Source organism: Chelonoidis abingdonii, chromosome 1 (genome assembly GCF_003597395.2).
Source record: "Chelonoidis abingdonii isolate Lonesome George chromosome 1, CheloAbing_2.0, whole genome shotgun sequence".
NCBI classification, from domain to species: domain Eukaryota; kingdom Metazoa; phylum Chordata; order Testudines; family Testudinidae; genus Chelonoidis; species Chelonoidis abingdonii.
In genome coordinates this window covers 259704752-259720451 of record NC_133769.1, presented here as the reverse complement: position 1 = coordinate 259720451, position 15700 = coordinate 259704752, and the positions used below count along the sequence as shown (strand labels likewise).

Below are 15700 nucleotides of genomic sequence, written 5' to 3'. Positions count from 1 at the left end.
GCTTTTCATTTGGTCTTGTCAGCTATCATGATTGCCTCAATTTGTCCCTGGACTGGTACGGAAATGAGTGATTCACTTTGTAGCTGGCATCAGTGGAAATTCTTTTTCCTGTTTGTGAACGACGTGGACATGATAAAGAACAATAGTTTTAGCATTCTTACCCCTTCTTTCTCTCCCCAAGATACTAAGAATATTGCCTTTTCCAAAACCTCACCCTCTTTACCAGCCAGAAACTTTGAAATCTCAGGCTTTAGCTACACTGGAACATTCGGGAAAGTTAAGATGAATTAACTGAAAGAGGTTTAAGCTAAAGGAAACTTAAGCCATGGCTACACTAGAGAGCTTACAATGGCACAGCTGGACTGATGCAGCTGTGCTGCTGTACGGTCTCTCATGTAGCCGCCCTAAGCCGACAGGAGAGTTTTGAAACTGCATTGGTGAGACTGACAGGTCGTCTCCTCGTGGTGATGGACAGAGGGCAAATTACTATGATAATAGAATAGTATCCGTCATTTTTGACACCATGAACCATTGGGCACTGCTGCTTTGACTGTGAATCCTGGCAGAAATAATGCAATCACACTGGAGATGCACTCAAGAGAGTACCACTTCAGCAGCTATCCTTGTGTATTTCAAAAAACCAGCACAGAAGTATCTAATCTCCAGTTCACACACCATATCACCTCCAAGACCTTGGAACACTCTCCAAAAGAAAGCAAGAAACAGCACTCACCTCACCATATTTAGATCCCACTCTAAAACCTTGTATTGATTCTTCAGTACAAAAGTCTTCAAAGGAGCAAAGAAAAAGAAGCAGCCCATTCCAAAACAGTAGCTACAAATTAAACCAAAGCCAGACTGGAGGAATTATCTGTCCCATCTGAACAGACCCACTTTTCCTGCAAGCCATATATAGTACATAGTGTGATGGGTTGGATCACAAAAACCCCTTTGGGAACTGCCAACTGATGTCACGTGCCCCAAAGCTGAAGACTTAACTGAAAGCAGCTTACAGAAGCGTTCCTGTCCTTAACACTTAGATGCCCAACTCTCAATGGGGTCTAAACCCCAAATAAATCCATTTTACCCGGGCTTATACAGGGTAGACTCATAAATTGTACGCCCTCTATAATACTGATAGAGAGAGATACACAACTGTTTGCCCCCTCCCCTCCCAGGTATTAATACATATTCTGGGTTGATTTAATTAGTAAAACGCAATCTTATTTAATACAGAAAATAGGGTTTAAGTAGTTTCAAGTAATAACCGACAGAACACTGGTATTGGAGGATACGTTTACATAGCCACTGAGAGCTGTGACTTCCAGCTCAGGCAGACATATACACACTAGCTCTGCTCAAGCTAGGGAGACCAGATGTCCCAATATTAGGGGCTTTGTCTTATATAGGCAACCTGAGAGATGGGCCCTGCACAGTTAGTAGATTTGGAGGAAGCTGGGGAGAAGAGGATTATTCCAAAATTTGAGAAATGTTGATTTCTGTTAAATTATAAAAAGAGCCCCCAAATACTATGGCAAAAGGTGCTTTAAAAATACACGTACAAATGTGAAAAGTACAAAGGTGGTCAGTTCAGAATTAGGTTATTTGCATTATTATCCATCCTTTTTTGTTTTTATGGCTTTTCTCTATTTGGGTCTTTATATATAATAAAGACCCTGTGAACAAAATTAAACAATGGATAATATCTTTGTTTATCTAGAAATGATTAAAATCATCTTTCAAGTTCCCATGGCATTACACAAATATCAGCTCTCCATCCACTTCTGCCCCAAAGTCAGAATCCTAATGCCAATCTACAAAACCATCAACAGAGTAGGAGTTGATTATCTTGGAGAATTTTTGCAGCCAGTTAAGACAGTCATATTTCCCAGGAATGCTGCAGCTGGGGAAGCCCAGACCAGACTTACACACAGTGGGCCAGAGGATCTTGGCAGAAAGATCAAAAGCTGTAGAACTCCTTTCTAGAGGCCTTCATATGGAGTCCAGGTCTGACAGACATACCTTCTTAGATGTAGAAGAACTGGCTTGACTGTAGATGAACCCCTCTCTCTTGGGAGTTGTCTGCGTACAAAGGTACACCAAAAGGTGTGAAGTTAAACCAGTTTGGCTAATGTATGTTAATGTTTGCATTATGGCTAATGTTTGTATGTAGACAGCATTACATTGGTTTAGGCTTAATTTAAACTTTATAAATTGGGTTTAAACCTAAATATACATGCACAAAGATGCACCAGTTTAGCTAAATCAGTTTAATATCACACCTGTACTTCAACTCATGTAACTCTGTGTGTAGACCAGACCTTGGAGAATTCATGGAATAGCATCAGGGTGGTGGTAATATCTATATTTGACAACATCTAAATATTGGTCTGAAATATGTTGCAAATTTGGAAAGGCCTAAAAATGACCAGTTCAATAGTTGTTGCTTTAATTTTTCAAAAAGAAAACATCTCAAGCTTTAGGCACCCAAAAATACAGTTTGTAGTTCTACAACAAAAGCAAATCCTACCCTTTGTACAACAGCAAGCCAGAAAATTTACAAACATTATCAACCCCAAAGTCCCAACCCATCCAATTCCCAAAGAAACCCCATGCAACAACACTGAAATATGTGGGACGCTGTTCTTTTTTGCTGATAGCGAGAATGTTAAAGAATTTTGAAGCACAAAGAAGCTGTGTTTCCAAATTATTTTGTATGTTACCAAATAAAGGGCCAAATCCCATTCACACTTGTGAGCATGCCTATCCTATATGACCCAAGTGGTAGGCAACGGAGAACAAAATATTGTATTAATTCCTAAATGAAATCACCATTTTAACAGTAAGGTCCTAACTCAATGCTTGTTTAGCACTTTCTGTAGTTTTCTATACCTGTGCAAACTGCAAGTAAAATGCTCCCAAATCAGGATGAGAGGATTGTCCATTTGATTTGCACAGTAGAGAAGACTACACAAGGTGCAAGGCCATGGAGTGTTAGTCCCTTAGTTTTTCTAGGAACTATTTATATTTGTTGTATTGTGTCTCATAATAATTATGTTTTTAATGATTTCACACAGGGGAAGTGGACAGAGATAAGGAAGAAAACACTGAAATGATGTACTCTGTGGAAAAAGTGCTTGTACATGGTAGATTTGTTTCAGCAACTTATGATTATGACATAGCCCTCATAAAATTAAAGGAACCTATAAAGTTTTCTATATATGTTATCCCGGCATGCCCTCCTGATGCAGACTTTGCTAACGAAATTCTGATGAATCAAAAATCTGGAACTGTTAGTGGTTTTGGACGTCTTTATGAACATGGACGGGTATCCAACAAACTTAAAGTGCTTCAAGTCCCCTATATTGATAGAAATTCATGCAAGCAAACCACTAACTTTGCGATCACAGAAAACATGTTCTGTGCTGGCTATGACAATGTAACAAAAGATGCATGTCAGGGAGACAGTGGGGGTCCACATGTAACTAAGTACAAGGACACCTATTTTGTTACTGGTATAGTCAGCTGGGGAGAAGGATGTGCAAGGAAAGGCAAATATGGAGTGTATAAAAAAGTGTCAAAGTTCCACGTCTGGCTAAACAGGATATTTAGACTTTTAATTATATGAAATGTATTTAGCATTCTGTTTCATACACTCAGCAGATTCATAAATAAGAGTTCAGTCTCTTTTAGCACTTCTGCTGAAATTCTTTCCTGACAGCTTACTATTTCCTTTGAGAGTTACAGTACTCTTTCTGCATGAGTTAACACATGGTTTTAGCATGCGTACTTCCACTTAAAACAATGCTCTGATCTAAGGACTTTCATGAAACAAGATTGTTTTTTAGATTCCACTTTGGGTTCCTGATTTACAATTTTCCAAATTGGTCTGTAGGAAACTTAGGATTGTTGTGGGGTTGTTGTTTTTTTGATGAACACTCTCTCCAGTTGAAATTTGGAGCTGACAGTACTTGAGCTGGAGAGACAAGACAAATGTACAAATAGCATCTATATCAAAATAGGCGTGGGACATTACTGAAATTAAACAGAGTATCTACAAAGCCTTATGGCCTCACAGCAAATTGTCTAATCTTCCAAATGACTCTTACACACTACATACATACACATTAAAAAGCTAAAGAAGGCCAAGAGGTTACTCATTGCTAAAACTATGCAGGCTGCAGCAAATAAATCTTTGATATTTGATACCAAATAACTGGGTATTTCATAAAAACAAAATGTCTGGTTGGTTTTAGAAAATTAATTTAGAAAAAAACTTGATTCTTATCAAGAAATCATATATATTCATCATATATCTGTTTGTTTCTCTTTTTAAAATACTTTATCACTCTTGTTTCTTTTATGGACAATAATTAATGAATTTAGTATTAATGTGGATGTTTTAGATACTTGTATAGAAATGCAATATTGTTGTACATCTGCATTTACCAACAAAATAAAGTGTTATCTATATTTATTTAGTAAATAAGCGTTTGCAAATCTATACGAACAAAATCTCTCTGAAGACTAGATAAAGCCTGTGTCCTCCCAAACAGCTGAATCTGACACACAAAGAAAGAATATCCATCAGAAAGAAATCATCTAACAATCTGTCTGCTGGGACTTTTAGGTGTTACGATGATACAGATAACAATAATAGAATTACTGGTGGAGGTGAGAAACTTCTAAAATAATTTCCCAAAGACTTATATAGAGAGTTGAACAGGTGTGAACAAGAGAGGCGCAGTGCTGTCATAGAGGAGAGCCCTCTTGCAGAAAAGATGGCACTGGCAATATTGTATTGGTTGGCTCTTATGCCTTCTTCTTACTGACATAATAAGTAGTGAGCAGGCACAATGCCATTTCAGCACATGAGCATGCAAGCAGAGAGCCAAAAGAACATGTATGTGCATGAAATTAATGTGCTTGGAACAGCAATGTCAGCCTTCTATGGATGTGTGTAAGTGAATTTACCATCTCTTGTGTTCAGAACTAGATTATCTTTAAAAATCCAAGCATAGGTCTCAGGATCAGCTTTCATCCTGCTTGGCAGAATCAAAATAGTTGCTTGTCCCCACCCTGCAGCAGCTACACGCTGCAGCTGTCTGGCTCCAGCACTGCAAAAGTACTAAATTACTTGTATAAGTCCATCACCGGCCCATCTTATTTCATATGATATCCTGCAAAACCTACAATGAGCTCTAGTGCCACAAGGATAACAGAGAAACGAGGAAAGGGCTACAATTAAAAACACATTTACGAAAGTTAATGTTTTGTACAATCTCGTTTAGCAAAGTGTAAGCAGTTCAAGACCAAAGCCAATCAATACAGCACAGACTAGCCATGTAAACTGGCAGATTTTAAAATACTGACAATGATCAAGGTAAACAAATGTACGTGGTCTGAGAACTAACATTAAATAAACACTGGATGGACTTCAAGATCAATTCTCAGATGGATTTAGTACCCACAGAAGCTACTAAGAAAACTCTGACTTCCATGGATGCAGGATTTTTTAACGTTGTTTTGAAAATGTAGACACCAGAACCAGATGCAGTAGTTCAGTATCTGTCTCACCAATGCCATATACAGAGGTATAATCACTATCCTATTCTGTCATGAGTGCAAGGATCCAAAGAGAATGGTAAGGTGAGAGAAGTGGACAGAGCAAAGGGTACAAGATGGGGAATAGGTGGATCAAGAGCTGAGATGTAAACAAGACAGAACTGTGAAGAACCTTGAGGCTGATGGCAAACAGTTTAAACTCCATTGTAAACTATTGCTTCATGTTGCAAAAATTGTTGACAGAACTTCAAAACTTTATGATAAATATTTTTAGAACCTGTAAGTGGCTTTGGTAAAATAATAATCAAACCATCAAAATAAAACCTTGCTAGTATCCAGTATTTGGGCATTAGATGGTGGCAATCTTTTGAGGCTCAGATCACCAGCAGACTTAAATGCAGCTTGAACATTTTATTAAAGGTAAAGACCTAACAGCTGACTACTTCCAGCATCACTAGCAGTCTACCCCAAATTCACCAAATGGCCAGCATCAACTGCTTCTCATGAAAAACCTGGGATAGGTTATTTGAGAGTGTCTCTACATAATTTGTTCCAAAGTTCAGGCCGGGAACACAGAGGAGACGTTTTCCAGGGCATTGCATAACCGTAGATCGAACAGACTTAGCCAAAAAGCAGAATTTTTTGGGTTTGAAGCAATGACCTTTGCTTATGCACACAGGCAGATGCGCACCTATGTTGAAATTTACCACTGTGCACAAGGCCTGCACAAGACCCTATGCACCACTTAAGCCTCATGTTAATGGTTTCAAAGGTACATAATTCCTTGTGTAGGCATGATGTAATCAGGTCAATATTGCCCATAAGGTCCAATGCACTGAAGTTGTTTGGAAGTTGAAGTTGCTCAGCAACTCGGACCAGCCCCAGCAAAAAGGATTAGATACAAATGTTCTTAAGTAAGGATAAGCTTATTCAGTGGAATTACAGGTCTATGTGCTTTTCCAAACTTTTCTGAAAGTTTTTCAGACCTACCCAACATATTTACGTCTTGTGAATCCTTTTGTCCCCGTAAACGAAATTCATGTTGTTGTCAACAGCGAATCAATTAAAAAACACAGTTTTTTATTAAGGGATGGTGGTAAGTAAAACATGTATATAATCATGAAAGATAATTGTATGCAGCTGTATTTCTCTACAGGCCTGACTAGCCACCAAGCGTTCTACAGATGAGATAATGTAATGGTTTACACTGCAAATCAATTTGCCACACAAAGATTGTGAAAATAAATAAATAAAATAAAAGACTGGCAACAGAGCTATTATCTTGTTGCCTGCACCAGTCATTGCCTTGCTGGTCTATGACACTTAAAGAATATTTCTGCTCCAAAGATTTCTCTGTGTGCTGTATGATTTTATATATACTCACCTTCTGATAGGCACCAAGAAATTTCCATTGCGCCTAAGTAGTAGTCTGTAAATGATTTTTTCTTCCCTGATGTGGAAAAACTAGAATCCTTTCCTTTGTTTTTGATGCTCCTGCTTCCATTTTCACTTCATGTGCACAAACAATGGCAGATGACTACACAACAAAATGGTTCTATATAGTCACTGACAAAAAACTTCATTAATGCAGAGTTAAGGTTGCTCTGTGTTATCTCATACCCTTCCAGAACACTGAGTTCAGCAAAACTCAAAGCTCTGACAAGCAGGCCGTAAGGAATGAAGATAAGTAAATTTAAACTTCTAAAAAACAGAAAATACAGAGTTGAGGTATACACCCACACAACTTTAACTCTGCCACAGGGAGCAGGCAATAGCCACTGGGAATTAGCTGCATGCATTCCAACTGCATGCACTGTGTTGTGTGTAGCTGTACTGTGATGGGGCAAGGCCAGATGGCTACAGTAAAGTAGTGAGGAACAGGTACGTTAACCCCAGGCTAAACAAATCACTGGTGCCATGGTAACCAAATGGCAGTTGCTCCAGGTTAATCAAGACATTGGGGCCAATTAAGATCCTTCTAGACCAGTGGAGATAGCTAGACTGATTGGGACACCCGAAGCCAATCAAGGGCTGGCTGGAACTAGTTAAAAGCCTCCCAGTTAGTCTGTGAGGCACAGGTGTCAGGAGCTATAGGAGGGAACTGTGCTGTGGGAGGAATGAAGCAGTTTGAAGCCATATCAGGTGCAAGGAAGGAGGCTCTGAGGTAATGGTGAAGGAGATATTGAGTGGGGGCTGCTGTCGGGAAGTGGCCCAGGGAATTGTACACATCCTATTTCCAAAAAGTCAGTTACCATAGCTGCTAATTTTAAGGTCCCTGGGTTGGAGCCTGGAGTAGAGGGTGGGCCAGGACTCTCCTCTCCCTGATTAATCACTGAGACTGGGAGACAACAGAGACTGTGAGAGGGAGGATAGCTTCTCCTCACCTCTGTTGTTGGCTTATAATGAAAATGGCTCAGTAAGCTGTGACCCTTGCCTCTAGAGAGAGAAGGGCTATATGGAGGGTCACAGCAAGCCTCTGAGGCTAGCAAAATCTGTCAGGAAATGTGGGACCCATGGAGTCAAGGACAGAGCTCTGTCACAGAACAGAATAGTGGAGGGATTTAGTTGGCATGGTTTGAAAAAGCTGCAATAGTGATATTAAGTGATCTGGGAGGCCCTACCTTTCTGGATTCTGTTCCTAGCTCTTCTCTCCTTCCCTTTCCCCTCCACCATATGTGTGATAAAAGGAAAGAGGATCCAGTGTGTCTCACATTGCTGTGAGGATCCAGTGTGTCTCACATTGCTGTGTTGGGTATGTAGGTTGTCAGTAGCAACACACAAGGATCTTCACGCCATAGGGATTGTCAGCAGTGAGGTGGGAGATAAGAGTGGTGTCTGCACTGAATGAGGGGGAAGTGAAAGTATACAATTAGATGAAACTGTGTGCCAGGGTGAGGGGGCTGTGAAATTTAGCAGGTGTGGGGGTTATTGCTGTGGAGTAGGCTAAAAGTTGGATTGCAGGTATCCCCTATTCAGTCCAGCTCCCTTAAACACAGGTTTTGTCTGAGCAATGATAAGGCATTAGACTCTGTTCTACAGCAGTTATATCACCTATCCCATGAGTGTTCTGGCCTATCTGTAAAGGAAGTATGTGTGCTATGGGCATATTGGCTCATTGGTGAAAGAGGGGAGAATGATCAGTGAATTTCCTTGTTTTCTGAACACCAAGAAATGTTTTTTGTAGGCATTAGTGGTCATTTAGGCAGTTGTAGCTATCACAAAACTTGCAGCTGAGACAGTACTGAGGCCAGCTAAATACAAAGGATACCATGTGATTGCTAAGTGCTCCTCCCACCTCCGGTACAGTTTGTAATAATAGAATGGGGATAATGATTGCAATCTTTAGAGGGTGGAACTGCCCAGTACTGTTTACCATGGCACCAGAGTCAGAAGGGGCCCTGGCCAGCTGAGCCAGCCAGGAAAACTGCCCCCCATCCTTGTTCCACCCTCACTCTGCCCCAATCCCACCCCTTCCCCTGAGGACTGCAGCAGGGGTAGAGTCTACCTTGCACTCACCAGGCAGCAGTAAGTGGAGCAACCTGGCCACAGTCTGCTCTGCTCCTCTGGCTCCCAGCTGTGCCACCAATGAGTGCTGAGGGGTGGTTCCCCTGTGTTCTCCAAGGCTGGGAGCCAGGGCAGTGGAGTGGAACGGGCTGGGGCCAGGTCACTCCACTTCCCGCCACCTAGTAACTGCAGAGTGGGCCTGACTCTGCACTCACAGGGTGGCAGGAAGTGGAGTGACCTGGCCCCAACCCACTCCACTGGCTTGTGTGGGGGAGAGGGATGGTTTTCCCCCTGCTCCCCAAGCTTGGGGAGAAGATGGAGTGGTGAGGAATGGGGAAGAGAAGGAGATGGGAGAAAGAAGGGCATGGGATGGGGAAGAGAGGGGAATGGGGGAAGCTGGAGCCTAGCATGCAGCTTCCCCTTGGCAGAAGCTGGGGCTCCCCTGTTAAGCAGCCCCATCAAACCCTCACCCCTGATGATCCCTACCATTCCAATGAGCCCCAACCACCTGAACACCTACTCAAATGAACCTCACCTCCCCTACAGCTAGACCCCCTGCTGAGCCCAAACACCTTCACCTGGATCCCTTGCAGATTCCCATTGTCCCTGCACCTGGAACCCCCCTGTCATAAACAGATAGTAGGAGTTAATAGAACAGAAGTACTTTATATCTCTTTTGACTGTAAAGGGTTAACAAGTTCAGTAAGCCTGGCTGTCACCTGACCAGAGAACCAATCAGGGGACAGGATACTTTCAAATCTGGAGGGAGGGAAGTTTTTGTGTGTGCTGTTAGTTTTTGGTGGTTCTCTCTGGGTTCTGAGAGTGACCAGACATGCAACCAGGTTTCTCTCCGATAAAGGCTCTTACAACCTCAGAATAGTGAGCACTAGGTATATAAGGCGAGTTAGGGTTATGTTTGTTTTCTGTATTTGCAAATGTGTATTTGGCTGGAAGGAGTTCAAACTTGTATTTTGCTGAAAGGATTTTAATTTGTACTTGAATACTTAGGCTGGGAGGGTATTCCCAGTGTCTATAGTTGAAAGACCCTGTACTTATTCCATTTTAAATTTACAAAGATAACTTTTACTGTTTCTCTCTTTAATTAAAAGTTTCTTGTTTAAGAACCTGATTGTATTTTTTATTCTGGTGTGAGTCCCCAGGGGATGGGGTCTGGATTCACCAGAGAATTGGTGGGGAGAAAGGAGGGAAGGGGGAGAGAGGTTAATTTCTCTCTGTATTAGGATTACTCTCTCTCTCTCTCCCTCTCTCAGGGAGAGTCTGGGAGGGGGAAAGAGAAGGAGGGAAGAAGGTGAATTTTCCTCTTTTTAGATTCAAGGAGTTTGAATCACAGTAATCTTCCAGGGTAACCCAGGGAGGGGAAGCCTGGGAAAGGCAACAGTGGGGGAAAGGGTTTACTTTCCTTGTGCTAAGATCCACAGGGTCTGGGTCTTGGGGGGGAGGGGGGGGTCCCCAGGCAAGGCTTTGGGGGGGACCAGAGTGTACCATGCATTAGAATTCCTGGTTGGTGGCAGTGCTACAGGTTCTAAGCTGGTAACTAAGCTTAGAGGAATGCATGCTGGTACCCCATCTTTTGGACACTAAGGTTCAGAGTGGGGAATTATACCATGACACCCCCATGAGCTTTTGTGCATCCAGATGTCCCACTAAGACACCTGCACCCAGATTGCCCCAGAACTCTTACCCCACCTGGATCTCCCCCAAACTAAGTATCTCTGCACTTGGATCCTGCTGCCAGGCTGAGCCTTCTCACCCACACCTCGTAAACCTTGCACAGGGGGCCAGGGCCCCATGGTGTTTCTGGGGCAGGCCTGGCCCTTGCACTGTGTCAGGGTTGGGTGCAGCCACACCAATGAGTTCCAGTCCTGGGGTGTGGTGCGGGAAGGCTGCACCTCCATGCAACCAGTGGCCTATGCTCTCCACTGCCATGTTGGAGCCTCCACATTAATTTATTTATTACCAAATACCATTTGCAGAATTTTAAAATATTGTATGCAAAAAAAATTTTTGGTGCATAATCCCCTCAGGAATATGGGGTGCTGTGCAGCTATGATGGTGGGACTGTGAGGAAGGTGGTGAGTAGTGGGGAGGGCATTGGGCACTAGGCGTGTGGTATGGTGTGCAGGGTGCTGTGCAGCTGTGGTTGGAGGCCAGCAGGGGAGGTCTCTGGGCAAGGGGGCACTGGGTATGAGGGCAGGGCACTGGCTGGAGGGGTGGTGTGGTACAGGCCCACCCTCAAGGGGAAGGGGCATGCTGACAGCACAGGGCTGGGCAGACCAGTGTGCATCTGGCAGCTGCAGGTTTGTAAACACTGCCCTCCAGCTGGGCGAGCAGAGTGGGGCTGCTCCCACCACACTGTGCCTCATTGCACAGCCCTGCCCTTCACTCTGAAGACTGATTATCCTGGCCCCCTCCACTTTGCCCCATGTGGGCCTACAAATATGTTTGGTGCTGGGCCTATAAAGTTAATCCAGCCCTGGAACTGCTAATGGAGCAGGGAGAAACATTGCAGACATGGCTGACATCCCAAAATGTTGACAGTTTTTTATTCCGTGTTGGTTACAATAACTTTAAGCATATGACAGAAAATTGGTATGTGTATCTTCTCCACCCTTATCCCTCACCATCCTCTGCAACATATAATGTCCTTGCCAACATTCCCAGTTAATTCTCCCATTCCTGTTTCATTAAGCCCTTAGGACCTTGGAAGCCATTAGCACATACAACACAGCTTTTTCCTCTCTGATGGCCTCTGCTGCAGCTTACCAAAGGGTTGCATGCTTCCTTGTTAAGGAGACTGAGCTGTATATCAGAGTGTGCTCTGTGCCCAGCCAGTTCCAAACAGTCCCTGCCCTGACTCTGGTCAGGCCTCTCCAGCCATAATCTGGCCCACCCAATCCATCTCCTCTCCAAACTGGCCCTTTTCTCCTGCAACCATTCAGGCCAGCTCTATCCTCTTCACAGGGGGGTGCCACATATTTTAACTTTTTATTTCCTGTTTTCTCAGAGGTTTCAGTTTAGCCACTGTCCACATTCTGGAATGGTAGGAGGCACCACTGGACAAATGTAACTGCATTAACAAAGCTTGAGGGTATTAAATTTCTTTTAGTTTAAAAAAAAAATAATCTCAGCCTCCTCATTTTACTACAGCCTAGCTCCTCCTCCACTGCCTTTGGCTCCTAGGCAATGAGTTCCTCAGCACACAAATGAACTGTTAGTCCATGTTAGTCCCTTCACAGACTCTGAAGCAGCTCCTTGACTCCTTGCTCTCTGCCTGCCCAACTCAGCCTGCTTCTCCCTCCCCACAGAGAGGCAGACCCTAACACAGGACTCACTGATTAAGGAGCTGGGAGGTTGATGCAGGAACTGTGCAGAGACTAGCATGGAGTCAGTGGGGACATATTTTAAGGGGAGCAGGAGAGATGGTGGAGCAGGGGGCATGAGAAGAAAGCTGGTCCAGTGGTTAGGAGCTGGAACATGACAGGCATAGGCTGAGTTTAATTCCTTGCTCCATGGTAGACCTCCTGTGTGACCTCAGTTTCTCAGTGCCTTAGTTCCCCATCTATAAAACTGGGATAATAGCACTGCCCTGTCACATGGAAGGATTGTGATAATAAATATTTAAAGATTGAGAGGTTCAGATACTACAGTGATTGCATCCCTATACATGTAGCAGCAGGATTTTATAACTGTACTATGAGAATGAATGCATGATTTGATTTTTATCCTGTCAGCCACCCTTTTTGAATAGCTGAAAAGAATGATGGATCAGAACAATTCTTATGACTGACTAGGGTCACCCTTTCCTTTTAGGATAAGCTATAATGTCTACTATGGTTTCCTATATGTATTACAAATTAGGCACTCTAGTTAAATATACATTTCTTTGTTTTAAGGTTTTAGTAAGTAAGAGATTAGAGGAATGTTGAGGGCCTGAAGCCCCAATGTGAATTGTTTTAGTTATAAGATTTAGCAAGGCTTGATTTACAATGTATTCTGCTGAATATAAAACACTGCTGTCTGTATACCTTTGAAGGTTTCTGTAAGAGATTGTTTGTGTGAATGAGGAATGCATGCATCAGGAAAAGATAAGGTGTGAAAGCCATCACAAATGTCCAGATGGTCAAGAAAAAGTGAGACTTGGAAAGACCAGGAGACAAACAGAAAACATCCACTGTATCGGATGATAAACATATTAGCAGAACTGACAACCTCAGAGGAGAGGCAGGCACCCCTGAGTGTGAGACAACACACAGGAGATAATGATGGGAAGCCTGACAATACCCATCAAATAACACCACTTAAGGACTAATGATTACAGGATGACATTGCAAAATGCATGGATCCAAATGGGAATTTACAACTGTAAAGTTGGGGTGTTTTGCCATGGAACCCTGGATTCAGTCCTGAAAAGTCTCAGAGCATCAGATCGCGACCAACAAGAGCCCAGCTCCTCACTTGTGCTCAATCTAACTGGCCATTAGATTGACTAGAGCTACAACAGACTGGTAACTATAAACATCAACTGGCAGGACTGTGTGTGTGACTGAAAAGCATATGTTAACTGTTGTAATTTCAATAAATGCAGCATTTTTGCCTTCTCTATAAAGATCCCTGGTGCTTCTTATAAGTATCTATAATTGATGTTTGGGGGGGTACAGAGATGAAGCTTCCCAACATTCCTCACTGCACGACCCTGACCCCCTCCTTTCCATCTTATTCTTCCCTGCACCAACTCTCTTCTCACCGCTGATCCCCATGTTCACAACTACTCAGACTCATACCACTGCTCCATCTTCTCCAAAATTCCCTCAATTGTGCCCATTGCTCCAAGGCTCCCCTACCCCTCTCCAACACACCCCCACACAGCAGCTCCCCCTTGCCACTTCATGCCTTTGGTAAGCTCAGAGGGCCATTGGGAAGTGGGAACATACTGGGACTGTGAGGACTCCACATACTAGCTGGAAGCAGAAAGGAACAGGAAAGCGGAGGTGCAAAATCCTAACCCCAGATCTGGGCCTTGTTTGTGAGGAGGGGGCATTATTCATCAATCTATAGCACAAGGGGCTCAGACAGCTGTGCAGTGGCTCAATCATCTCAATGAAATTTCTCAACTGAATGAGAGCAATTCATGGATGTGAATACAGCCTGAAATAATAGCTATGAATGGAGCAGTTCACACATTTCAGGTCAATGGGTGTCCCTTGTGAGCCTGTGACAGGCACCAACCATGCTTGTTCTCACCATAGTCACAGCAACCTGTTTGTGGTGCCTGCTCCAAGTGTGTCTGTACTCAGCTTCCCAGATGTGGATTCACAGGGGGTGGGGTGAGGTGGAAGGGAGCAAGGCTCAGATGGATCCAGAGAAGCAGGCCCTCCCAGACCCTGGCTTACGTGGATGTCTTCCAGAACCATGCTTACATTGAGGGATAGGGAGAGAGGCAGGGCCCCCAGACATCTTCTCCCACATGGCAGAGGAGAAGGTGGGGCTGATCCCTGCTACCCATCACCATGTTCCTTCTCCTGTCCCCTCCACTCCTGCCTCACTCTCCTCTAGTCCCATCCACATTTACCCCCTCTCCTTCCCAAAATTCCTCCTTTCTTCCAGTTGCTTTTCATTCCTGTCCCCTTCTCCCCCACCTATCCCTGCTTTCTCCCATCTCTCTCAAACACACCCACAACCCTGCCACACACCCCTCACTGCTCTGCCCTCTACCCTCATTCCTTTAGCTTTAAGGTTATGTCTACACTAGGACTTTTGTTTATAAAACTTTTGCTGATCAGGGTGTATGTGGGGGGGAGAAAAACCATACACCCCAACCAACATAAGTTGCACCAACGTAGACAGTGCTATGTTGGCAGGAGATGCTCTCCTGCTGACAGAGCTACCACCACTTGTTGGGAGTGGTTTAATTATGCTGACAGGAGAGCTCTCTCCCATCAACATAGAGTGGCTACAGGGGAGACCTTGCAGTGGTGCAACTGCATCGGCACAGCTGTGCCGTTGTAAGTCTTCTAGTGTAGACATGTCATAAACATCTAAACCATTTGAGCACATAATGTTAATGGGTTAGTTAGGATAAACCCCTGGACCTTAAGCACACTAAGGTCTGTTATGAGCAAACATGATTACATTAGTCATATGGTCTTTCAGATTCCCTCTAGTTAATCCAATGCTAACTGATTATAGCAGAGTGCCAGCCTTACTAATCCCTCAGGTGGAAAAGTAGCACCATGCCCAGCAATCCTTCTCGCATATCTGCATAAAACGTGTGTAATAATCATTCAGAAAACAGTTAGTGTCACTTCTAAATTAGCTGTGCAAATAGGCAGGGCACATTTCCCAAAAGGAAATAAAAATGCTTAAGAGAGGCAGATGGTAGCAACATGCCTACTCATTTCTGTCAATGGTAGGCTTTGAATTTACAGTGCATGGGTCTTAGTCAAGTTCAATGACCATAATACATCTCTTGGAGCCATTCAGCTACTGTAACAATGGACTGTCTGCAAATCCTCTGGCTTAGGCTTGCTGCACATTCACATTTCAATCTCTTTGACTTGTGAATGTTTGGCAAGTACCATGCTAGCAAACCAAACATTTTCAGAGACAGTGG

The 15700-nt window shown here is 43.4% G+C and overlaps 1 protein-coding gene across 1 annotated transcript in view; it reads left to right on the top strand.

Annotated features, from left to right (window-relative positions):
• Positions 1–3923, top strand: part of LOC116823351 (coagulation factor X-like) — a 53437-nt gene extending 49514 nt beyond the window's left edge. Inside the window, exon 8 of the mRNA XM_032777844.2 lies at positions 3078–3923. Within this exon, the coding sequence (XP_032633735.1) occupies positions 3078–3628 (551 nt within the window). The 3' untranslated portion in view covers positions 3629–3923. The remainder of the gene's footprint in view (positions 1–3077) is intronic.
• Positions 3924–15700: the final 11777 nt, after the last annotated feature.